This window comes from Pygocentrus nattereri, chromosome 15 (assembly GCF_015220715.1).
Source record: "Pygocentrus nattereri isolate fPygNat1 chromosome 15, fPygNat1.pri, whole genome shotgun sequence".
NCBI lineage: Eukaryota > Metazoa > Chordata > Actinopteri > Characiformes > Serrasalmidae > Pygocentrus > Pygocentrus nattereri.
In genome coordinates this window covers 11,408,451-11,434,091 of record NC_051225.1, presented here as the reverse complement: position 1 = coordinate 11,434,091, position 25,641 = coordinate 11,408,451, and the positions used below count along the sequence as shown (strand labels likewise).

General features: G+C 41.3%; 2 protein-coding genes across 9 annotated transcripts in view; one reads left to right on the top strand and one right to left on the bottom strand.

Annotated features, from left to right (window-relative positions):
* Positions 1–520: 520 nt before the first annotated feature.
* dhcr7 (7-dehydrocholesterol reductase) lies at positions 521–10,215 on the bottom strand. 5 transcript variants are annotated; one of them, XM_017709778.2, is made up of 9 exons: positions 10,127–10,189; positions 8,651–8,725; positions 8,029–8,141; positions 5,217–5,439; positions 5,036–5,126; positions 4,106–4,319; positions 3,246–3,450; positions 2,885–3,016; positions 521–2,345 (listed from the first exon to the last, which is right to left on the bottom strand). In XM_017709778.2, exons 3-9 carry the CDS (start codon positions 8,133–8,135, stop codon positions 1,881–1,883), a joined length of 1,437 nt encoding a protein of 478 aa, XP_017565267.1. In that variant the 5' UTR covers positions 8,136–8,141; positions 8,651–8,725; positions 10,127–10,189; the 3' UTR covers positions 521–1,880. The 5 variants fall into 5 exon arrangements, with proteins under 5 accessions (XP_017565267.1, XP_017565265.1, XP_017565266.1 ...); XM_017709776.1 differs by lacking the exon at positions 8,651–8,725 and having other exon boundaries at positions 10,127–10,215; XM_017709777.2 differs by lacking the exon at positions 8,651–8,725 and having other exon boundaries at positions 8,029–8,137; positions 10,127–10,215.
* A 1,685-nt stretch (positions 10,216–11,900) lies between these two features.
* Positions 11,901–25,641, top strand: part of nadsyn1 (NAD synthetase 1) — a 29,004-nt gene continuing 15,263 nt past the window's right edge. Inside the window, exons 1-11 of one of the 4 annotated variants that reach the window (XM_017709780.2) lie at positions 11,901–12,071; positions 12,254–12,314; positions 14,087–14,203; positions 15,066–15,119; positions 15,280–15,369; positions 15,512–15,563; positions 18,338–18,426; positions 18,851–18,968; positions 19,138–19,269; positions 20,689–20,760; positions 23,518–23,642. In XM_017709780.2, the coding sequence (XP_017565269.2) occupies positions 11,987–12,071; positions 12,254–12,314; positions 14,087–14,203; positions 15,066–15,119; positions 15,280–15,369; positions 15,512–15,563; positions 18,338–18,426; positions 18,851–18,968; positions 19,138–19,269; positions 20,689–20,760; positions 23,518–23,642 (995 nt within the window). In that variant the 5' untranslated portion in view covers positions 11,901–11,986. Of the gene's footprint in view, positions 12,072–12,253; positions 12,381–14,086; positions 14,204–15,065; positions 15,131–15,279; positions 15,370–15,511; positions 15,564–18,337; positions 18,427–18,850; positions 18,969–19,137; positions 19,270–20,688; positions 20,761–23,517; positions 23,643–25,641 lie in introns of those variants that run through there. The other 3 variants (XM_037545041.1, XM_017709781.2, XM_017709783.2) reach the window with 3 other exon arrangements.

The window sequence follows — 25,641 nt, the reverse complement described above, 5'->3', positions numbered from 1 at the left end:
CAGATAAAAAAGTTCTACTTTTAACCTTGTCCTGTGCTGTTATGTGACTTAAGCAGTAATGTAGAGTGGATACAGATAAAAAAGTTCTACTTTTAATCTTGTCCTGCACTGTTATGTGACTTAAGCAGTAAAGCAGAGTGGATAGAGGTAAAAAATATTTTACTTTTAACTTTGCCCTGTGCTGTTATATGACTTAAGTGGTAATGTAGGGTAAATAGAGGTAAAAATGCTCTACTTTTGACCTTTTCCTGTGCTGTTACAAGCAGTAATACAGAGTGGACAGAGGTAAAAAAAAAAGCAGCTTTTTTAAAAGAGTGGCTTTTTTACAGGTAAGGAAAAAAAACTCTTCTAGATGACCTAACAACTTTTGACTCTGGCCAGACTGAGATCATTGAATTAGATCAGGTTTTATAAGTTGGACCTTTCTGCCACCTGCTGGCAATATCTGGTAAAACTCATCACTCAAGAAATGAAACCAGAAGAGGCAAGGCCGGAGAAAGAAACTTTAAAATAAGATTTGTTTAAGATCTTGGAACCAGCTTATAGATTTATTGTTTAAACACACAAAAGTAGCAAATGCAAAATGTTCACAGCCTGGAAACTCTCTGTTCAGGTGTTATAAAATAGCAACTCTACAATATGTAAAAATAAAGGATACATACAAAGTGAGTTTTGCCCTGTAGAATGTTTACATCCCTTGTGGCCACAAAGGTGGGGAATATTTCAGATGAATGATAGAAAAGGTGAAAAAGGTCTAGTTAAATTAAAAAGTTCTTCAATGCATTTTCAGAAAATTTGAGCATCCATTCACCAGTGAAGAAGTGGCAGTATGTATGCAAGCTGTGTGTATAAAACGGCAATTTGCCTTTAAGTGCCAAGCATCACGTTGATAAGCATGTAATGAACATATGCACACATACTACAAAGTAATCATAAAAATATGTCATTTAAGTTTGACTCTGACATATCGTCAGTTATTTTCCATGAAAGCTTGAAAAGGTAGTGTAATGAGGTAGACAGCTTTAAACAAAACTGCACTAAAACCATAAACACCTAAATAAAAGTCATTCTGATTGCTACTGAGCAACTCACAATAATTCACTCAGCAGCATCAATTCCAGGGCAAACAAAAGGCAAATATTCACTGATACTCTTCTGTAAGGGTGTCCAGTGTCCACCACAGTTAAGTGATTTCCCTGTGTAAACACTAAATCTGGTCATTAACTAATGAGTTGACTTTGTTAGTGTGGGGAAATCACTAAAACTGTGCTGAACCTTGTGACTTAAATGGCGATACCACTGACTTTCTTTTTGATCCAATACAGAGTGATATGATTGCTAGCATCTACATACCCCATACTGATTAGTGTTAAAAGTCTTCTTGTGCACATTAAAGGGGAAATAGTTGTTATTATTAAAGCATAAATTGTTAAACGACGACATCAATAAAAGCAAATTTGTATTCGTTTTAAATAAGCTCTCTAATCTAAGCCCCTGTTTGTGCCCGTTCTTCAACATGCTATTGTAAAACTGTGCTCTTCCAGAAATGACAGGTGTGGTTCAAGACATTTCTGGTGTTAAGTAAATAAAATAATCTAATATTTGTGATAATATTATCACTACACACCTGGATGATGCATTAGATTGATATCTTATACAATTACCTGCTACAATCTTTTTTTTCTTTTTCATTTTTGCAGCATCAAATTCATTGAAACAAACTTGTGAAAGGCAACATTGTTATATGCATCTGCATATAGTTAACCTGATCCTCTATGATTGTGGTTCGGCCATCCCTAATTTTCTACAGCAATCTGAAAAAGAAAACGTTTCAGAAGAAAGTAAGCACCCCCACACCTCCTTTTCCATTTCCACTGTTTCTAAAAGATGCCTGGGAGGAGGCGCTGGGGCACAGCATCTGTGTAGCGTCTCCAGTCCTTGCCGTACTTGTTGCTGCAGCGGTGCTCATCTCGGATGCAGCGGTGCACCAGCAGGATGGTCATGTAGACGATGTAGAAGTAGGGCAGCAGTTGCTGGCCACCACAGGCCAGGCAGTAAGCCAGAGAACCCATCAGGTCACCTGTGTAGTTCATGTGGCGGGTCACCCCCCAGAAACCCGAGGTCAGCAGCTTGCTCTTATGGATGGTGCTGTCTGCCGAGCGGTACGAACACTCGATGTAGCTGGGCTTACGGCCCCAGATTTTACAATTGCCATCAGAGCGGCGGAACAGGTCCTTCTGGTGGTTGGAGGAACGGAAGATGTAGTAGCCTACCAAGCCGAGGATGAGGACCCCTGCAGTGTGAGGGGTGGAGAGCTGGACGGGGTTGTAGACCAAGTATAGGCCCTGCAGAACCAAAGCAAAACTCATATATTACTGTATAGTTCCAAAGGATAGTTTTGAAAATGATCATATTTACAGTTTTAACCCTTAGCACAAATGATGTCAATCAGACAAGATATGGTTGGTGTCCAAAGTTTCTTTGGACACCAACTTAGGTGGCACTGAAGGCTAATGAAGCTAACAAGTAATGCAAACCTATACGTCACCAATTAGCATTGTGCAAATTGAACATCTAAATATCTCACCAGGGCCGGCGCAGGGGTAGAATGAATGGGATGAATGATTGAGTCATACTTTGTAACTACCCAGGTGACCTGACTGGAATCATTTATATCAGTCGCATGAAATGGTAATATAGCATTGGCTATAAATGAATCCAGGTTTCAAGTTATTGTGGCTACTATTAACATACTGTCAATTTTACATTAGCTTCATAGCAAAACTAAAGAAGCATATGATCAACTACGAGTGGAGGAAAACTGTGTACATTCGTTTTTTTGTGCTGTTGCTTTATGGCTTTAAAACGTTTAGCAGAGCAAGACCTGTAGCGTGTAAAGGAATGGCAGCCACACACAGTCGCCCCAGCCCAGGTACCAGCCGAAGTGGTCATGGCAGATATCAATAGTCTTCAAATACCAGGCTTCATTCCAGAAGAAATCCAACACATAGATGGCCTGTTGTAGGAGAGAGATTCATTTGAGATAAGAAAAAGGCCAATAAATATTCCAGGAGTCATCATGGTGACATTACTGATGCATATTATATAATGCACCTCGTCCAATCAATTAAAATCTCCTGTATGAATGACTTACACAGAACACTGCTGTCATTACAGTACCCACAGTGTGGGGTAAAGTCAGTTCAACTGAATACACACTGCCATCTAGTGGCAGAATGGCTCACCTGCAGCACATTGACCAGGATCATAGAGTTGGTCACATAGCCATAGAGCTCCTGCTGTTTGGCAGCATAAGACAAATTAATCAAAGTCCAGGCTACAATACCAGGCCGACCATTGAAGAAGAGCTTGAAGTCGAACCACTTTCCGATACGTGGATTGAACTCAATCCCCATCATGTAGTTGTAGAAGATATTTCCTGTGAATTTGCTGCAAAAGGCCAGATAGCAGATTAGTCAGTCATTACAGGGGAATTATGGCAATTTATTTGAGCATTTCCATATCACAGAGTCATTGTTATATAGTTAACTGTATAGAATCTTGCTGACACATATTTTCTGAGTGAAAAGTGCTATTTTTTTTGTTATTTTGCCATGCAATGCCTTTGATGCACCTGTTGATTTACATTTTATGGCATTTTTGACAGACGTTCTTATACAGAGCGACTTACAGTTTGATTATTTTACATAGGTAGGCGAAGGTAGTGTTAGGAGTCTTGCCCAAGGACTCTTATTGGTTTAGTGTTGGGTGCTTACCCAGGTGGGGATTGAACCCCAGTCTACAGCGTAGAAGGCAGAAGTGTTACCCACTACAGTAACCAACCCCCTTTCGATCATAAAATCTCAAGTATCTGACAGTGTATTCATAACCATCATGCTATAACTTTATGTAAGACAGCTCATAGAGACATTAAATGCTTCAGACGTCTGGTTCCCATCACCAACTCTGACTCGAAGTTTCTCTATGATCACACCCCTCCACTTTTTAATGAAGCAGAAATTTTGAAAAATTGGTGGAATTCCTCTCCATTGACATAGTAACTGGATGGCGCCATCTACAGTAAAACAACATCCTGAATTCTCACCAGTCCTCTGGATTGGTGGGGAACAAGTAGGCCTTGACAAAAGCGAAAGTGGACACAGCATAGCCAAGGATGTTGGTGCACCACAGCAGCGGGATCCAGTTGTCGAAGATAATGGTCGGAGGGAACCAGTGGAAGTAGTAAGCATTGGCCGCCCATAAAGCATGAGTTATGATCCAGCACTGCAGACCATTAATCTCATACTTATTTACGAGGCCTGAAAGAAAGCAATACAGGAGATGTAAGTTTCAGTTTTAACTTCGAACCTAAGCAGACTGAGTAGCCTTACAACCAATCAGATGAAAACCAACCCCAGCCTGTTAATTCTCTCATGTCTGCATCTGGCACTGGTATTGAGGATGTACTTAAAGTGACAGTACAGCAAAAAAAATGGCACTGTTTTTCTTTTAGACTGCTAGGATTGGCTCCAGCATCGCCCCCGCGACCCTGAGGGAGAAGCGGCTAAGAAAACATGTGTGTGTGTGTGTGTGTGTGTGTGTGTTCGCGTGTGTGTGTGTGTGTGTGTTTTTTCTTTTAGTTCAAACATAATCAATCAGATCTGCAATGGAGCAAAAAGGCTATTTGGCTATAAAGTTATGGAAGCTTATATATTATAAATTAACTGTCACATATTATTAACTATAAAAATGGACAAAATTCTGTTGCCTTAAAACAGCAGCAGCAACCTTCTTGAAGCTTTTTTGTATGGTGCTGTATAAGATAAACATGACAATGCTAACCTGTGGGGTCTTTTTTTTTTATTTTTTTTTTACGTCAATTACGCCAAATTATGTCTTTAAGCCCTCTAGGTAAGTGTGGACATCGCCTCATGATACGTCCATTGCAGAACCAGCCTAAAAACAGACCATTTCCACATTTTCTTACTGTTTTATTCCCAAACTTGTTAGAAAATGATACTACTAAACCCTCCACCTGCTGGTGTACGTGCTCCCTCCTGAACCCCTCCTACATAGCCTGGCAGGAACTTATGGGTAACATCTGGAATGCACATATACAGCACCACCTAGAGGAGAGAGGCCAGATTCAAAGTTTCAGATTCCAGTCATTTTTCATTGACAACATCATAGTGGTATTTCCCATAATTCTACTATACCTGGAAAGTAACCCAGGAAGCGTAGATTTTGGCAGCAGTCCAGGTGAAGGAAGGGGCTCGGCTCCAGATGCTCAGTGGGGAGGCGTCTCCGTTGTATATGTCCAGGAGAACGTGGCTGATGGAGCACTGGTACTGGTCACAGGTCATAACGAAGAAGAAAACGATGAAGGGGGCAAAGCAAAGCAGCAGAACCACCCCAGTCAGAGAGAACCAGTCCACCTCCCTGGCATGTAAAGAAAACAATGATGAAAGAGGCTTAAATGAGATGCAACGAGCACTTTGTGTAATAGAGACATTTCAAATTGCACAACCGTTCCAGCTTGAGTTTGTGTCTCGTCTTTTAAAACGTATTTAGTGAACCTTTTCCCGATACTTTTTCCATGAACAAGAACTGCAAATATTCTCATACTAATTCTAAGTTCTATAACATCATTGGGGCAATCATGGGCTGGAGGTTAGGGATCCAGCCTCGTGACCGGAAGGCCGCCGGTTCGATCCCCAGAGCCGACAGCACGTGACTGAGGTGTCCTTGAGCAAGACACCTAACCCCCAACTGCTCCCCGGGCGCTGCGGATTGGGCTGCCCACCGCTCTGGGCAAGTGTGCTCACTGCCCCCTAGTGTGTATGTGGTGGTTCACTTCACGGATGGGTAAAATGAGGAGGTGAAATTTCCCTGTTGTGGGACTAATAAGGGTCACTTAATCATTTGTAATGGATGTTACTGACCAGGTCATATAGGATAATATGTCTGTGTAATTTTCCCAAATTCCCAGATTGCAAGTTGTTCGCGTCTATGATGGACAGAACATTCAATAACAACTACACAGCATGCTGCTGTGTCTATCACTAGGTTTTGTTATTACATTGCCGTGGGGTTGGCTCAAGACAGGACTGTTAGTACTGATGGTATTAACACCTGTCTCAAGTGACTTGATTGCATATGTGTCATGAGACAAATAGCTGCTTACACCTGCCATTTATCTGCATCTCAAACACAATTCCAGGGAACGCTTATACTCAGATTTCATGTCTGGAGGAATGGTGCCACACATACAGCAATCACTCGCGGCATTTGGTGTCAATCAAAAATACCCAAGTAATCATTTCTGTACACTCTCCAAAAGCACTTTGCCATAGAAGAACCACTTTTACTGCCCTATAAACCATTCAGTGTACGGTTCTTTAGGGGACTATTTTTTATAAACTACATGTACGAGGGCGAAGAAGCTTTCTGAAGTTTAAAGAACCTCTGCACAATGTAAAGGCCTTAGGAAGACCCCTTAAATGGGTGCAGTACCTTTATATTACTTGAAAGTTCTTCAGACCTTATTAAAGGTGCATAATCTCATCTTAATATAAAATGTAATTTATTATTAATATATGTTACCATGATTGAGATGTTAACATCAAAGTAAGTATGTAAGCTGCGTGTAAATCTGAATCAAAAATAATTAAATAAATAAAAAGACAGTTCTTCCTTTAAAGGTCTCGTCATACGTCCGATCAAAAATGACTCTTTGGGATTCTTCTATGGTGCTGCTCAAAAAAACCCACTACCCGCCACACCGGTATCCATTAGTATTCCTCTACAAACTGGTGGACCTGTGCAGTTCGGATCAGGTCACAGTGCATCTCCAAGACACACTGGACCCCATTCACACCCTGCAGTGCTGTCCACTTGCGGCAGCATCACCCTAGACATACGTCAGTGGCAGGCGTGAGCGAGGCCTGAGGGTGCTCCTGGTTCAGTGAATTTCGGAAGGTCATTCATTCCATGATGATTACTGTTAGACTATGGACATTGCAGGTTTATAAGACATTTGTGTACTTTGGTTGGCTCCTCCCACTACTCCATGTGCTGTTTCTGTTTACCCACTGACCCTCCACCTGCCCCTTTGTTTTGATCTTCCACGTGCATTTGTTTTTCAACTAGTCCGGCCCCTTGCTTCGTGACTCCGCCCTTGATTGTTTCCACCTGTCCCTCATCATCCCTGTTGTATTTAAGCCCTGTGTTTGCCCCTTGTCTTTGCTGGTCTTTGTTGCTAGGATGTTTGTAGTGTTCGATTCTTGTTTGAGGTTCTGTGTTTCTGTTTGTCATGTCTGATCTGCATTCTTTCCGTGTTGGCTGTTTGAACCTGGACCGTCTCGACTATGAACCTGGATTTGCCCTTAATAAAAGTCCCTTATCTCAGCACATGCGTCCGCCTCGTCGCTCCGCACCATTACAATCAGGGCATGGCTTGTAAAGTCATACGGGAGCAGCAGTGGACTAAAGCAGGCCAGGCGATGCAAAATAATGTTGAGAACTTTGTAATTTCATTAAAGTAAGTTGATTTTTATTAAACATATGGACAGAAGAATTACATGAAGAAAAGTGCCATCAGGAACAGTGAGGATCAGTGTGAATTTGATCAAAATTACAACAGCAGAGGTTTTCCATTATTATAACATGTATTATCAATGTATTCTGAATATCCCTGCTGTCGGAACACCCTCGTATCTCTATTTTTGTCGTTTTTCTGTTTTTCACATAATTTGAAAATACCTGTGGCCCTTTACACTGTATGGAAATTTCATGATGAATGGACCAAAATAAACAGGCCACAATGACTGGGAAAATGTCTGATTCCATTGACTTACATTCAAATGAAAGAACTGTACTTCTGTACAGTTACTATTTTGGAGATACGAGGTTTTGTTCCCACAACAGCGATATGTAACTTTGTGTATTGTACTGGAATATGTTAATGAAACATTTAGAATAGTGTGTTCAGTATTTCATCCCTGAATTCTGCCCAACACTGTGACTTACCATGCCCTTCCCCACTTTCCAAGCTCCTCTCTCTTCCCTTTCGGACCAGTGTCGGCGCCATTGGACCTCGCCTTATTGCGCTTCCTAACGGACTCCACAGTAGTCATGGCTGTCTAGTGGAGAAAGAATGAGAGAAGCGCAGAGAGAGTTATCTGTCTTGGGGTAACTTTTATAACACCCTCCGGGGTAAAGAGACATCAAAGGGCATTGCGTGGACTTGAGAATTGAAGAGAACACATCAGCCTGTTACAACATGTTAATATACAGCTATACAGCTAATATATAGCATGCAGCTAATGACACTAGCTTAAGAGCTATGGCAAAGCCAGGAACCAGAACGTAAGATTGTAAAGTATTCTGATGTATTACACACAATACAGTGAAATATCAGTCTGTCCAGCTTCACAATTTCCAATCCCCTGACCTTTGACCAAGTTTTGTCCTGTGGACACTGTGCACTGTGGACACTGCTGTTTTGTAAGGTTTTGGCACCTGGCCACAACGAGAGCAAGTGAGTCCGAAAGCAAATCTTCCTTTGAGATACTGCATCAGCTTGTTCATTAAGACCACAGACACACCACCACCACGTCATGCCGAGAACAATCCACCACTTAAATAATACCTGCTCTTTGGTGGTCCTGTGGGGGTCCTGACCACTGAAGAACAGGGTGAAATCACATTTACATCCACACCTAAACTAAATAAGAGAAAACAACCTATTTAAGCTTCTTAAAGTGCTGGCTTAGTCAAATTTCATTTCAATTGAGGTCCAAGCTTCAACTAACATGCTGCATCCCCCTTGCCTATCATTGATACATTGGATCCAGCCAATCGAGATCAAGGCAAATTGTGGAATCTGTAGGAAGGTCCTGCGATGGACTGGTGACTGGTGGGGATAGGAAGGTCAAACTTCAGGTGTAAGGTTTGTGACGACTGCTTGAAACATAGTTCGATCAGCCAAGATATGTTCGGTGTCTGAAACTCTTGTAGCCGTCTTGCAAAACTACTGCAGCAAACTACATACACCAAACATGTCTTGGCTGAGTGACTGGGTTTGGGGTACAAGTAAATTGGGAGAATGTGCTTCTTCAGTGAGACATTCCTTTAACGCTGTCTATTTAATGTATCTGAAGTGCATCCACCGGTCAGCCATAACTTTTAAGAAGGTCATCACTGCTCGCTCTGGGACAGTTTCTGTGGGCATAACATTATGACCACCTCCTTGTTTCTACACTCACTGTCCATTTTATCAGCTCTACTTACTATATAGGTGCACTTTGTAGCCCTACAGTTACAGACTGTAGTCCATCTGTTTCTCTACATACTTTACTGGCCTCCTTTCACCTTCAGGAGTTTTTTAACACTGTGTCCAGAGATGATAGCTCACCCATTGCTGCACTGGTTGTATTGCTCATCCTCTGCTGCTTCATCAGTGGTCGCAGGACACTGCTGGCTGGATAGTTTTGGCTGGTGGACTATTCTCTGTCCAGCAGTGACACTGAGGTGTTTAAAAACTCCAGCAGCACTGCTGTGTCTGATCCACTCAGACCAGCGCAACACACATTAACACACCACCACCACATCAGTGTTGCTGCAGTGCTACGAATGATCCACCAACCAAATAGTACCTGCTCTGTGGTGGTCCTGTGGGGGTCCTGACCACTGAAGAACAGGGTAAAAGGGGGCCCAGAACGAGCAGTGATGAACTTTTAACTATTTAAACCTATCGACTAAGAAATAAACGTATATTTGAGGAGGAAAAATTCCAGACTGTGCAGGAATCTAGTCTTCCAGGATCGGAGTTCCGCATGCTGCTGTAAGGTTACAGCGTACTCTGACAGCATTTACTGCAACCTCCATTCATGGTCATGTCACCAGTCGTGAGGAATCTACCATGATACACAGTCTCTAATCAGTCCACTCGAGCATTACGGCTCCCCTTCGCTCTCAGTGCAGGGACTGGAAAAACGTTACCTGCCAAATCAGCGCAGATCAGCAGCACAAAGCATTACAACAGTGTCATTTCACCCTTATTTAGTTAATATACTCTAATGATCTCGATAATGCGAGGTTTATAATCTCACTTGATTTAACTCACTGTGATGTAGTAGCGTCGGGCTGCACGTCCTTCGATGTCAGTGTTGCCCAGATGTTGACGATGTAGCGCAAAAAAGGACTGGACACAAATTCCAGCTTCGCACTTACGCAGTGTAGGAGGGCTTTTTAGTCCAATCAGGATTGAGCGCAGCTGACATCGACATCAGTGATTGGACAGCGGTGGCCTGAAGCCATAAGCACCTGATGAGGCTTTTGCGGTGCTTCATCATGAGCGCACATCTGCGCTAGATTTACGCAGAGAAATAATAATAAAAAGTTAGGCTAAAGAAGCGGCTTAGAAAATGGATGGATGGATGGATGGATGGATGGATGGATGGGCTTGAAGGCTATGCTAATTGATGTGTGTGTGTGTGTGTGTGTGTGTGTTTGTCTGTGTGTGTGTGTGTGTGTGTGTATATATATATATATATATATATATATATATATATATATATATATATATATATATATATATATATATATTTATATATATAATTACCCTTCAACATCAGTATTGAGTGATAAAGAAGTGAGAGAAAAGTCCCTAAATAAAATATAATTAAAAGTCTTTTTCTTATCCTCATTATACAGTAACGTTAAGTCCTTAGTGGATTTAAAAGAATGAATTTAGAATGAAAGCCTACAATAAAATATATATTTTTATTGTTGGAAGTAAAATGTTAAAAATGCTTTATTTATTCATGATGATGATTACTTTGTTTGTTTGTTTGTTTTGTACACCCTATTCTGAGACCGGAGCTGGTGGTGCTGGGAGGGAAGGCTTCTCTCATATGGAATTAGCCTCACGTGAAAATAATAATACAGAGCATAAAAAAGACCCTCCATAAACATTTTTCTTCAATGTGTGCAAACGTTTAGCTCACTCAGTAGTTGTGCTGACTTGGGAACATTTTGAACAATCTGTTTTAAATTGGAACATTCATTCATTCGTTCATTCATTCATTCATTTATTTATTTATGATGTCTTTGGTCAGGGTTAAGGTGACGTCAGTGGCTCGGCTAAGTTTGAAAATGTAGCAGCTCTAATGTTTTGTTTGCATATATGCACCTTATTCAAACGTTATTCAAACAATAGCGTCCCAAATATCATAAAACGCGCCTAAGCGCTAATAGCATTTCAATTGCACACAGAAAATCAAATCTTCTGAAGATCTTAGACAAACTTTAATGATATTTCAGGGCGAATTCCACCATTTTTTCAACTTGTCCCTTAAATCTGTCCCTCAGGTGTAAACAGAGACATTCAGAGTGGTTTGATGTAAAAAAAAAAAAGGTTCAATGTAGGGAATCCTATAGACTGATGATGTCCATTTTATTGACATATCTACAAATCTGAAAAAAAAATAAAGACATTTAATTTAGGAACTTTTTTGCCATATAACGCCCTGCCTGTACACCTCCGCCATAAATGAGTCGATTAAAATATATTTTACGCCAAAACAATGTATCAGGCAGAAATCAGGCAGTGTATACCTAACCATGTAATGTAATAACTTTCTGTGAAGGTGCTTTGGCATTTAACTCCGGTTCCTATCACCACCACTATCAACGGACGTGTTAGTGTGTGTTGCACTGGTACGAGTATATCAGACACAGCAGCGCTACTTCGGACATTTCTCTAAAACGGAGCTTTTCACAAATCTCAAGCATTTAATTATGTAGTTTTTTTAAACTACAAGCTATCTTTAAACCAGCCGAAGGACTTTTACTGTGGCGTTCAGATGAGGGAAGCGGAGGGCGGAGAAGCGGTTGTTGCTGGTACAGGGAGGAGGTCTGAGCGTTGCTCTGTGTGTTTCAGGCTCCGCTTTAAATCTTTCTAAACTGCCAATTTTTCGACAGCATGGGTCGCAAGGTTACAGTGGCCACTTGCTCCTTAAATCAGTGGGCTTTAGATTTTGACGGCAATGTGTTGAGAATACTGAAAAGTAAGTTTTCAAAGCTCGTAAGTTTATGTTTGCGAGGAAAAGACGAGGACTGGTTCGGTTTGCATGCTGCACGTTTATATGGCTGCTTTATTGTAAGAGGACCTTTTTCGAGCTGTGGGAATATAATATAGCACCCTGACCTGATTCACATGGCTAACTTGGACCTTGCTCTCCATAAACAGGTATTGAGATAGCCAAAGCCAGTGGGGCCAAGTACAGACTGGGACCAGAACTGGAAATCTGGTAGTTTCCTTATTATCTAACTTAGTAGCATATGATCACACCGATTATCCACAGGTCTGATTTACAGTAAGCTCCTGTTCACTCCTGCTTGTGTGATTAAATGATGCATGTATCATGTATATCTTTCGACCAGCTGCATGTTTCATTATTAACAGAGCAAAATTAGCCCTGTTTAACTGGATTTAGTTCAACATAATGTGCCAAATGTTGAATAAAAATCACTGTGTACCTGCTTTTGATAGCATTTTTAAATTGTAGCACTGCTGATCCTTTTTCTTCTGTTCCAAATGACCAAATGTGTGAAAAATAAATATGGCATATCATGTGTCGTGAGAATTTCTTGAAGTACTGCAGCATATTTTTGCCATATCGCCCACTTCTATGTCCAATAACTACATTTAGTATAATAATAATAATAGTAATAGCAAAAAATCCCTTTCCTGATTGCACTTAAGTGACATTTTGTGAAGTTATGTCTCGGCTGAGTTTCTAACAGTGCCCGTTTGAAAGGGGAGCTCCACCGATTTTTCCAAATGTCTTCCTAATTAAATGGTTAAGATGGAAACAAAGTCATTGAGAGTGGTTTGGTGTGAAATGCCCCGTTCTAGAGAAACTTGTAGGGTCAGACATGCTCACAGCGGTGGTGATAGGAGCCAGACATCTGCCTCTAAAAGCTTGCACGCAGGAAGTCATTACCTGAGATGGTTATGAATGCTCAGCCTGATGTCAGAGAAATTGTTTTACTATAGTTTTGTGATAAAGATTTGTATTGTAATCAATTTATTTCATTCTATTTATGGTGGAAGAATGTTCTAAGGCTAAATAGTGCCCAAAGAAAACTTCACCCTTATTTTACCGTCAAAAATACATATAAAATCTCAGTTTTCACGTGTAGGTTCATTGGTTGTTTTGGATAATAAATAAAATGGTTATACTTGTGTTGTGGACAATGGGACCCCTGGTTCCTATCACCACCACTATAAAGAAATCAGAGCCTTGAGGTTTCTCTACAAAGGAACCATTTCACATCAAACCACTTTGAATTCATTTGTTTATGTCTCAGCCTCTGAATTATGCAGACATTTTGAGAAATTGGTGGTATTTCCCTTTAAATTTGATGCAGTTAATCTCATATGATCAAAAATCAAATGCAATATGGTATATTAAGTTTTAAATATTTGTGTGGTATTTCTATTATATGTTAGATTTGTGCTTAGGCAAGTCCAGAGAACATAATATAGGACATGTTGACATTAATGGGTTGAGTGCTCAGCTCTGTTCTTTAGCTTAGTTTTAGCTTAGTTTATTTAATTTATGCTATTCATGCATTCATGTTAGAAGTGACTGCAGACTGATCCTTTTTTTCTGAGCACAGTTTGCATTTAATCACAGTTTAAATCAGTGGTCACTAGTCCTGGTCCTGGAGATCTACTTTCCTGCAGAGTCCAGCACCAACCATGATGTGCTACGTGTTCTCCAGCTAATTAACTTCTTTAGAAGGCCTTGATTGGCTGGATCAGATGCATTGGTATCAGGTAAAAAGGAGGGGTGTCATGTTAGATGCAGGTTGAAACTAAACCCTGCAGTAAAGTAGGTCTCCAGGACCAGGGTTGGTGACCAGTGGTTTAAACAGTTTTGCTGGACATAGCCTTTCATTGATGACCATCTGTTTGGAATATCTAGAATAGACTTAAACGCAAGTCTAATTGCCTGTTTTGTTGACAGTGAATTGCACCATTTCTGTTTTTTTATTGTTTTGTTCTGTTTTTTAGTGGATACGGATGTGCTGACCACTTCTATGAATCAGATACGCTCCTCCACTGCTTCCAAGTTCTCAAACAGCTGCTGGAGTCCCCAGTGACTCAGGATATTATATGTGATGTTGGCATGTGAGTCTCAAACCTATACTAATATGTTGATTGAGTCTAAGGTTGTTACTGTATATTAATGAACGTGGAACCTCCCAGTTATTTTGTAGTTAATTTGCTAATTTATTAGTTTTTAAGACCAAATGATGAAAAGAACTGAAAAGTAACAAACCATGCATAGCCTTGGAAAATTCCAGAAGATATTATCAGCAAAATGGTTCTCTCTTTTAGGGTGTTTCTTACTGTAAAAGTAGTTCGTAGAATTTAAGATATAGATATTATTAATATACAGACAGCCAGATAGTCACTGCCTCTTCACCAAGAAGGTCAATTTGATGCTCTGGGGTCTACAAACTCGCCTATGCATCAAAAATTGTGTTTGTCTAATAATCCAGTGAATAAATACAGTTCAAACAAATGAATCTGTTGCCCTTTTGCGAGATCTTATCTGACTTACATCAGGAGTTATGAGCCTATGAAGAGGGGTTCAGAAAAACCCCAGTGGACTAAGGACTGACCCATCATGTCAGAACCCCTTCATTCTTCATTCAGTTAACATTGGAGACACATGAAATAGTGTGTTAAAAGTTTACAGCTATTAAAATGGTTGCAAAGTAGCGACAAAGAAAACAATGCACTTTGATTTGAAACATATGGGTATCGTGTTTAGAGCAAGTGCCTTTAAAGGTGAATTTAAGAACATATGCACAGATTGAGAAAAAGCAGAAGTGGCATTCATTATCGTTTTTAGGAATTAAAGTAAGTGATCGACTTGATCCGTGATTATTCGTGATTAATCGTGAAAACCCTATAACACCTTTTAATGCAGCACTGATTTGATTACATATCAATGCAAAGTAATGCTTATTTCTTCTCTTTGCAGGCCTGTTATGCACCACAATGTCCGCTATAACTGCAGAGTCCTTTTCCTGAACAAGTTAGTCTTTGGTATTGACAAATCAAATAAGTGTCAGTTCTCTGTATTTTTTTGTACTAAAAAAATGTCACCGTATCTCATTGATTGCTTAACTTATAACCCTAAGCCGATACAGGTCAAGCTTTACACAAGGTAAACTGTACTTTTGCTGTTGTGACAGGAAGATCCTACTGATTCGGCCAAAAATGCTTCTGGCTAATCATGGAAACAACAGGGAATTCCGCTGGTTTTCAGCGTGGAGTCAGCCCAGGTACATAAAATAATGAGTGTTATGCACTGATTATTTTTACACAGCACTTTTTTAAGGCGGCATTGCATAGCATAACCCATGTACAGAGGACTCTTAAAGAATAATCCAGCATGAGCAATGGGCCTATCTTTTATTTTCACAGACATATTGAGGAGTACTTTTTGCCTAGAATGATCCAGGATGTGACTGGACAGGTAAAGTATGCCATTCCACCGTAGGCAATGTGGTTACAGTAAAGTGCATTGTGCAGTTAATAATGCCAGTAGCAAAGCCTGCTTGAGGATCGTCTGTTTTCCACACTGAAATAACTTGCAGCATTTCAGCAAAACAAAAGACTGGTAATATGTGGCTCATTTGTGAAAAGGGATTGAAAGTGAAGGCTTTAAAATGGACTCAATCAGCCAAGCCGTGTGTGCTGTCCAATGTTTGCCTCTTGTTTTGCACTGGAGCTACATGGCTAATGTACATGCTACATATTGATTGAAGCACATACCACATCAAATAGAAAAAAATAGTAATAGTAATCATTAGTATTGTTGTTATTATTATCGTCATCATAATTATATAAAATTTTTAAAAATTTGGTCTGACAACATTGGTTGTTAGTAAAAACTGTTAGCAGTTGCATCTCTTTATTTTATTCGAAGGCGACCTAAATAGAATTAGAATAGAATAGAATTCAACTTTATTGTCATTGCGTATGTCGCAGGTACAAAGCAACGAAATGCAGTTTGCATCCATCCAGAAGTGCTTAGCAGCAATATAAATATGTATGTTACAATGTACAGTAAGTATAGTATATACATGTTAAAAAAATATGAGGGGGTATGAACATGAAGGGGGTTATACAGTTTATAAGCAAGAATGTACAGATTATAAATATGAAGGGGTATAAATTACTATGAACAGGTTATAAATATGAAGGGGGATAAGTATGTACTTATGAACAGGTAGAGTATTTACACAGTATATACAATAATGGGCAGTATATACAGCAGATGTAAGTGCCGGTAAGTGGTGTTGAGTGGTGTGTAAGTCTGTGTGTTATTGGTGTGTGTTAGGGTACAGTCCATTGTTATTTGTTTAGATGTCAGGAGGCAGAGTTCAGGAGCGTGACAGCTGTTGGAAAGAAGCTGTTCCGGTACCTGGTGGTCTTAGTCCGGAGGCTCCTGTAGCGCCTCCCAGAGGGCAGGGGGGTGAAGAGTCTACAGAACAGTAGTAATACAGAAACAATACAGAAATCATAACGCATTAGCACTGACTAAAATATTTTCAAAGCAGTACTTGGATATTTATCAGTAGAATACGCCTTTAATCAAGAGACTTCTTCTTCTTCTTCTTTTGGCTGCTCCCTTTAGGGGTCGCCACAGTGGATCATCTGCCTCAATCTTGCCCTATCCACTGCCTCCTCTACTTTTACAAGAGACGTCATAAGATATTAAATGAATGACGTTATATTGACAAGTGCCTTTAAACTAAACTAACAGACATTTGTTCCATGTAAACCATCACTACCATGTAGCGGAACTTATGAGAGTTGAATAGAATATTTATAAAGCAATATTTAGATATTTATGAACAACTTAAGCCAGTGATCACAAGATGACACAAGAGGTTTTATGTAGAAAATGACACTATATTGTCATAAGGGGCCATAAACCAAAGTGACGGATATTTGTTCGGTTTATACCACTGTTATCACTCTCATGTATTAAAACTGGTCCAATTACAAGCTCCATGTATTGGTGGTATTGAAGATTCTGATTGACCTTTGTGATGATTTTTTCATACATGTTTTTTTTTTGTGTGTCATGTATAAATAGACAAGTTAGTGTACAAAAATCAAGTACTTGAATGGATGAGAAATACTCTCGGTAAAATACTGCTTAAAACTGCACTATGTATGATTTGAAGATTTGGAGACCTCTCTGGTGGAAACGTGTAATTGCATGCAGCGTACTGAAGAGCATTTTGTAATGTTAGTTGTGTTTCGGATCCATTTTTACGAGTGAATGAATCTGATGATTGCAAGCGGGCTGAAAGAGTGTTCAAAGCGAAAGAAGGATGTGTCTTCTGAGGATGCAAGTGAATTATCTACTAATATCATCAAATCTTCACCAGCACAATCTTGATTTTTGCATTTTTGAGCCTGGACGTATGACGTAAATGTGTGAAGACGTATGACATCGTTCGAAAAACTCTGACATCGGCTCTACACGGTGACTTGCACCATGTTTCATGTGTTTTTTTTCCCTTGACTCATGCAAATGCTACTTCTTTCAATTTTTTAAAAAACTAAATCTTACATAGTGCGGCTTTAAGGGCCCTTATATTAATATAATAGCGTTTTATTTAAGTCTTCAAATTAAGTGTTACCTCCATCTTAGAAACAATCAAATCAGTTTTTGAATCTGTATGTCTTTAGAGCTAAATGGTACAAGTATAGGTGCAAGTTGACAGCGGGGATTTGTTTCTTTTCCATTTCTTTCAATATCAATGTGACTGACTGAAGCCCCATCCCAGACTATGACTTCCACTATGAGCTGATGCATGAGTATGTCAGAGATCTCAGGTCTTTTTTAACAGACAACAGAGCATGATTTTCATAAAAAGAAATTACACAAATGCAGCCTAATGTTGATAACAAGTGATGAATGCTTATACTGCACCTATTAGTAGCCTCCAACATGCAACTTCCAAACATAAAAATGGACGAAACAGTATTGATTTGATCCACGCTAAGCTACCATTACTTTCTAGCTGCACTGGCCTCGGTGTAAAACTAAGGAAGGAATCTTCAGAGACCAACTGAAAGTCTAGGCTGAATGACTAAAGGGGAAATTGTGTTCATTTGATTTGACAGTGTTTTTAAGGAGATTGTTGGTTTACAGTTAACAGCCTCATGAAGTAATCAGTTATTATCTTTATTGAAATGGTGAGATTTCTGTCAAATTATGCTCTCCTTCAGGTCACAGTGCCGTTTGGAGATGCAGTTCTCTCCACCAAGGACACCTGTATAGGAAGTGAGATCTGTGCTGAGCTGTGGAACGCAAGGAGGTACTGTAGCATGCCGAAACTCATGTGCTGTGCACACATGAAACCTAGAATCTTGCACCTTCTAATGATTAATTATGCTAATTAATATCGCTGTTGTCAGAACAAAACCTTGTATCTCCATTTTTGTCTTTTTTCAGTTCTTGCCATAATTTGAAAATACCTGTTGTCCATTACATGTTGTGTAAAGTTGATGATAAACGCAGCAAAAGAATCAACCCAAAATGACTTGGAAAAAATTCTGGTTCCATTGACTTACATTAAAAGTAAGGTAGGTTTTTTCCTTCTCCTGTAAAGTTAGCCATTTGGAGATATGAGGTTGTTCTGACAGCAGTGATATACTTAAATGGTGCAAAACATGTTTATGTATGTATGTAACGTTATAGCAGCTGTTGCTGTAGTGTTGCTTTTGGTGTGTGTTTTTCAGTCCTCACGTTGACATGGGTTTAGATGGCGTCGAGATCTTTACGAACTCCTCTGCCAGCTATCACGAACTTCGCAAGGCTGACCAGAGGGTCAACTTGGTGAAATCAGCCACCACAAAGGTCAGTTCCACATGCATACGGCTGCTTTAGTAGAGAGAAATGTGTTTTTACTTTGTCACCACTAGCTGGCTCTGCTGACCACACAAAGAACAGCTTTAACTATATTTTACAGTCAAACTGTCCTTTTCAGCTAATGGAAATGATGTATTATTGAGCTTATTTGTTCCAGAGTGGAGGGATCTACCTGTTTGCTAATCAGAAAGGCTGTGATGGAGATCGCCTGTACTATGATGGATGCTCTATGATTGCCATAAATGGAGACATTGTGGCTCAGGGCAAGCAGTTCTCCCTTGATGATGTGGTAAGATCAAGTTTTGTAAGTTTTGGTTGAGTTGACTTGTTGAGTGTTGATCTACTGAGCTGCTTTTTTAAAAATATTGACACAATATTGGCCGTGATCTGTATGTTTTTCTCTATTTTATATACAACTACCATCAAATGATTCTAGCCAAAATTTTATATCATTACATAATTCAATTTTCTGAAGGTTTTGGGATGTATATTTTTGAATAAAACAATTTTAGGTGCTCAGTAACTTATTATTTTGGGATATCCTTTTATTTTTAACCACTAAAGTGCATCTGAAATATGTTATCATGCGATAATGTGATTGGGGGCAGCTTTTTTGAATTAGTTTGAATCTTCTGTTCCACCTTAAATGGAGCAGCCGTTACATTCTAGCATTCGTACAGGCACCTGCATGTCACTGCTGTACCATTTAAGGTGGAACAGGAATTTCAAATGAAATCCCAACTTTCAGCTTTGTTGAATTTCTCAAGTTATTTTTCTCATTCGTGCATCCCACACATTTGTGCCTTGACCGCAGCCTCGTCTGATGCAGCGGACCAAGACAGGTGACTTCTCAGGCGATACAAGAGGAACCACAGCAGTTGCTGTGGTGTTAGGCTGTGTTAGGCTGGGGCTAACCTTTAAAGTCTGGCCATTCATTTAGGTCCGCTGCCTGAAAAGAAAGTGGACTGCTTCAGATGCATTAGACTTGACAGTAGGGGGTGATTGAAAGTTTGTGTGTTTTTTTTTTTTTCTTCATTTGAAATGTGAATGAAACCTTATATGTTATATGTGATTATTTGTAGCATACTTATGTAACGGCTCTGACAAAACACATACCTGTGGAAAAATTTCAGCTGGTATAGCATATGAACCAGTAGCTGTGGCCTGATATCTATTATAGTTTATAGACAACCCCAATTCCAAAAAAGTTGGAACGCTGTGTAAAATGTAAATAAATGTCATTTATGATTTACAAATGTCATAGACCCATATTTCATTCACAATAGAACATAGAAAACCTATTAGATGTTGGAAGTGAGACATTTTACTATTTCATGAAAATACATTTACTCATATATATATTATAACTTGATGACAACAACACATCTCCAAAAAGTTGGGATAGGGGCAACAAAAGGCTGGAAAAGTAAGTGGTACTAATAAAAAACAGCTGAAGGGGCAATTTGCAACTAACTCACATGACTGGGTATAAAAAGAGTGTTTTAGAGAAGCAGAGTCTCTCAGAAGCCAAGATGGGCAGAGGTTCACCAATCTGAAAAAACTGATCACCATCTACAGTACATTATATCATCAAAAGATTCAGAGAATCTGGAAAAGTCCCTGTACGCAAGGGGCAAGGCCTGGTTTGTACTAGGCTTGTTCAAAATCTAGTTAGAAGGTGCTTTATTCATTTGTTTCTGATGTTCAGGAGGTCATCACAGCTACTCTTGACCTGGAGGATGTGCGCAGCTATCGAGGAGAGAGATGTCACCCACACATGGTGAGGCCCTGTGGGGAGCATTTCAAAGTTCACACATTATTGTCAGATGTTACAGTAATTCTGTGCTCTCTCGTGCTCTCTCTCTCTCTCTCTCTCTCTCTCTCTCTCTCTCTCTCTCTCTCTCTATCTCTATCTCTCTCTATCTCTATCTCTCCTCTCCCCTCTCCTCTCTCTCTCTCTCTCTCTCTCTCTCCTCTCCTCTCTCTCCTCTCCCCTCTCCCCTTTCTCCCTCTCTCTTCTCTCCTCTCTCTCCTCTCCCCTCTCTCTCTCCTTCCTCTCCTCTCTCTCTCTCTCTCTCTCTCTCTCTCTCTCTCTCTCTCTCTCTCTCCTCTCCCCTCTCCCCTTTCTCTCCCTCTCCTCTCCCCTCTCCCCTTTCTCTTTCTCTCTCTCCCTCTCTCTTCTCTCCTCTCTCTCCTCTCCCCTCTCTCTCTCTCCTTCCTCTCCTCTCTCTCTCTCTCTCCTCTCCCCTCTCCCCTTTCTCTCCCTCTCCTCTCCCCTCTCCCTTTCTCTCTCTCCCTCTCTCTTCTCTCCTCTCTCTCCTCTCCCCTCTCTCTCCTCTCCCCTCTCTCTCTCTCCTTCCTCTCCTCTCTCTCTCTCTCTCTCTCTCTATCTCCTCTCCCCTCTCCCCTTTCTCTCCCTCTCCTCTCCCCTCTCCCCTTTCTCTTTCTCTCTCCCTCTCTCTTCTCTCCTCTCTCCCCTCTCCCCCTCTCTCTCTCTCCTCCCCTTTCTCTCTTTCTCTCTCTCTCCTCCCCTTTCTCTCTCTCTCTCTCTCTCTCTCTCTCTCTCTCTCTCTCTCTCTCCCCTTTCTCCCTCTCTCTCCTCTCCCCTCTCCCCTTTCTCTCCCTCTCCTCTCCCCTCTCCCCTTTCTCTTTCTCTCTCTCCCTCTCTCTTCTCTCCTCTCTCTCTCTCTCTCCTTCCTCTCCTCTCTCTCTCTCTCTCTCTCTCTCCTCTCCCCTCTCCCCTTTCTCTCCCTCTCCTCTCCCCTCTCCCTTTCTCTCTCTCCCTCTCTCTTCTCTCCTCTCTCTTCTCTCCTCTCTCTCCTCTCCCCTCTCTCTCTCTCCTTCCTCTCCTCTCTCTCTCTCTCTCTCTCTCTCTCTCTCTCCCCTTTCTCCCTCTCTCTCCTCTCCCCTCTCCCCTTTCTCTCCCTCTCCTCTCCCCTCTCCCCTTTCTCTTTCTCTCTCTCCCTCTCTCTTCTCTCCTCTCTCTCCTCTCCCCTCTCTCTCTCTCCTTCCTCTCCTCTCTCTCTCTCTCTCTCCTCTCCCCTCTCCCCTTTCTCTCCCTCTCCTCTCCCTTTCTCTCTCTCCCTCTCTCTTCTCTCCTCTCTCTCCTCTCCCCTCTCTCTCTCCTTCCTCTCCTCTCTCTCTCTCTCTCTCTCTCTCTCTCTCTCCTCTCCCCTCTCCCCTTTCTCTCCCTCTCCTCTCCCCTCTCCCCTTTCTCTTTCTCTCTCTCCCTCTCTCTTCTCTCCTCTCTCTCCTCTCCCCTCTCTCTCTCTCCTTCCTCTCCTCTCTCTCTCTCTCTCTCTCTCTCCTCTCCCCTCTCCCCTTTCTCTCCCTCTCCTCTCCCCTCTCCCTTTCTCTCTCTCCCTCTCTCTTCTCTCCTCTCTCTTCTCTCCTCTCTCTCCTCTCCCCTCTCTCTCTCTCCTTCCTCTCCTCTCTCTCTCTCTCTCTCTCTCTCTCCCCTTTCTCCCTCTCTCTCCTCTCCCCTCTCCCCTTTCTCTCCCTCTCCTCTCCCCTCTCCCCTTTCTCTTTCTCTCTCTCCCTCTCTCTTCTCTCCTCTCTCTCCTCTCCCCTCTCTCTCTCTCCTTCCTCTCCTCTCTCTCTCTCTCTCTCCTCTCCCCTCTCCCCTTTCTCTCCCTCTCCTCTCCCTTTCTCTCTCTCCCTCTCTCTTCTCTCCTCTCTCTCCTCTCCCCTCTCTCTCTCCTTCCTCTCCTCTCTCTCTCTCTCTCTCTCTCTCTCTCTCTCTCTCTCTCTCTCCTCTCCCCTCTCCCCTTTCTCTCCCTCTCCTCTCCCCTCTCCCCTTTCTCTTTCTCTCTCTCCCTCTCTCTTCTCTCCTCTCCCCTCTCCCCCTCTCTCTCTCTCCTCCCCTTTCTCTCTTTCTCTCTCTCTCCTCCCCTTTCTCTCTCTCTCTCTCTCTCTCTCTCTCCCCTCTCCTCTCTCTCCCCTGCCCTCTCCCCTCTCTCTCTCTCTCCTCTCCCCTTTCTCCCTCTCTCTTCTCTCCTCTCTCTCCTCTCCCCTCTCTCTCTCTCTCTCTCTCTCTCTCTCCTCTCCCCTGTCCTCTTTCTCTCCCTCTCCTCTCCCCTCTCCCCTTTCTCTCTCTCTCTCTCCCTCTCTCTTCTCTCCTCTCTCTCCTCTCCCCTCTCTCTCTCTCTCTCTCTCTCTCCTCTCCCCTCTCCCCTTTCTCTCCCTCTCCTCTCCCCTCTCCCCTTTCTCTCTCTCTCTCTCCCTCTCTCTTCTCTCCTGTCCCCTCTCTCTCTCCTCCCCTTTCTCTCTCTCATTCTCTCTCTCCTCTCCTCTCTCTCCCCCTCTCTCTCTCCTCTCCTCTCTTTCTCTCTCCCCTTTCTCTCTTTTCTCCTCTCCCCTCTCTCTCTGTCCTCTCTCCTCTCTCTCTCCACTCCTCTCACTCTCTCCTCTCCCCTCTCTCTCCCCTCTCTGCCCCCCCCCTCCCCCCCTCCCCTCTCCCCCCCTCCCCTCTCCCCTCTCTGCCCCCCCCCTCTCTATTTGTCTCTCCTCTCTCTATGACTTCACTCTCTATCTGCAGGAGTATGAACACAAACCATATCAAAGGATCAAGGTCGATTTCTCCTTGTCAGACTGCAAAGACATCTTCCTGCCCACCCATCAGCTTGTAGAGTGGGTCTTCCATTCCCCTGAAGAAGAGATCAGGTGCTCCAGCCTTCATTCCTCTAGATCAGAGGTGTCAATCTCAACCACTGAAAGGGCCTTATTAAAAAATCTCAGCAGATCCGTGGGCCAGCTGTGTTTTTATTTCATTTTTACTTATCTTTTTGCCATGACCGGAACAGGCCATTTTTTATTCAAAATATGCCAAACAGTAAAATAGGCATTAAGTACTTATTCAGAAATAATTCTACATAATAAAAATTAATTGTTTATTTAAAACTGCCTTCTAGTTTCTAGTTGGGGGAAGGGGGGCAGATTGCACACTATGTTGCAATGCATGCTGGGGATTGTAGTGCATCTCAGGGTGAAACGGGCTACAGAGAACACACACACACACACACACACATTTTCTAAGGCAGGATACACCCCGGACAGGTTGCCAGTCCATTGCAGGGCAGGCTACAAAGAATACAAAATTCTAATTATTTTGTGGTCTAAATAGGCCTGTGTTACAGGCCTGACCTGTATTTGACACATGGGCTCTAGTGTATAACTGACATGCCAAAAATTGTATCATTTTTCTATAACATCCAAAAAGATGTATAAACGTGATGTTTTTTTGTTTATGGATCTAGAACAAACATACACAAAATGCAAATGATAAATTATCATGCTGAAAGTGTCATTTTGCATTTTGGTTAACCGTCTAATACACAGTGTAATCTCACATATTACTCAGTGCTAGAGTTGTTATTTTAGGACCTCTGTGTCTGTCACTGCCATTAGACATTTTCAGTGATCTTGCTTTTGATGTGCAATTTGGATTAAACCTGCCTAATAATGATGAAATAGTTTGGCAGGGTTGTTTCACTGTAGTATTAATCTCTAGTTTTGCACCTGAGCTGTGAGGCTAATGTTGCTAATGAGTGACTGAAACAATAAACCCCAAGAAAACTACATACCTAAATTATCATTTAGTTGCCTCAAACTGTGACAAGGTGTGAAGTAGGATAAAATGTATGTGCATATTCTGCAAAAGTAGAGACAAAATGCAGGCTTCATAATTAGCTTACTTTGAAGTAAGGGACCTGTCCTATAAAGTATTGCTTTAAGATATCTACCACTGCCCATGCCAAATGATTATTTCCCCTAAAGGGGAACCACTTTTTTCTGCATAATTAAATGTTTAAGATGTAAACAAAGTTATTTGTGGTTTGATGTGAAATACAGCGTTCTACAGAAACTTTCCGAGTTAGAATTGTTCACAGTGGTGGTGATAGGAACCAGACATCTGAAGCGTTTAACGCCTCTAACAGCTGCTCTACAAAAAATAATGTCACAAAATGGTTATAAATTCGCTGTCTGGTTTTTGAGATGTTATTGTGCGATAGTTTTTTGATTAAGTTTTTGCCTAAAACATCTTGTTGATCCATTTATTTTAATTTTAATAGTCATGAAGAATCTATAGAAAACAAGATTTTCCACTATTTTACTATCGTGAGCATTTACATATAAGACTTAGGACGTGTGGGTTCACTGGTGGGTTAGAATAGAAAATAAAATGGCTGTATTTGTGCTGTAGATGCCGTTACCCTTGGTTCCTATCGCCACCACTGTAAAGAATTCTGAGTCTGTAAGTTTCTCTACAATGAACCATTGATTTCAATGAACCATCACTCAAATCACTCTGAATGACCTTGTTTACATTATGGTGATGGAATTATGCAAAAAATTTGAAAAATCACTGGAATTCCCCTTTAATGTTCTTCATGAGTACTTAGTCTATATTTGTCACTTGAAGGCAAATTAGAGGTTCAGGACTTGCCGTGTGACACTTATTTCCCCCTGACTGCCTTTTTTGTATGTTGTATGGGTTGAAGAGGATTTCAGACAGACAGGTAATGGGAGATCAATGTAAGAGAGGGGAAGTGGTGTTTTATATGGGGCACAAACAGCTACATACAGTGTACTTGAATTACACTGTCAAAGCAAGATAAATAGTTGTGTATGGGTTGTTGTGTGCAGTGATTGCATGCCTGTA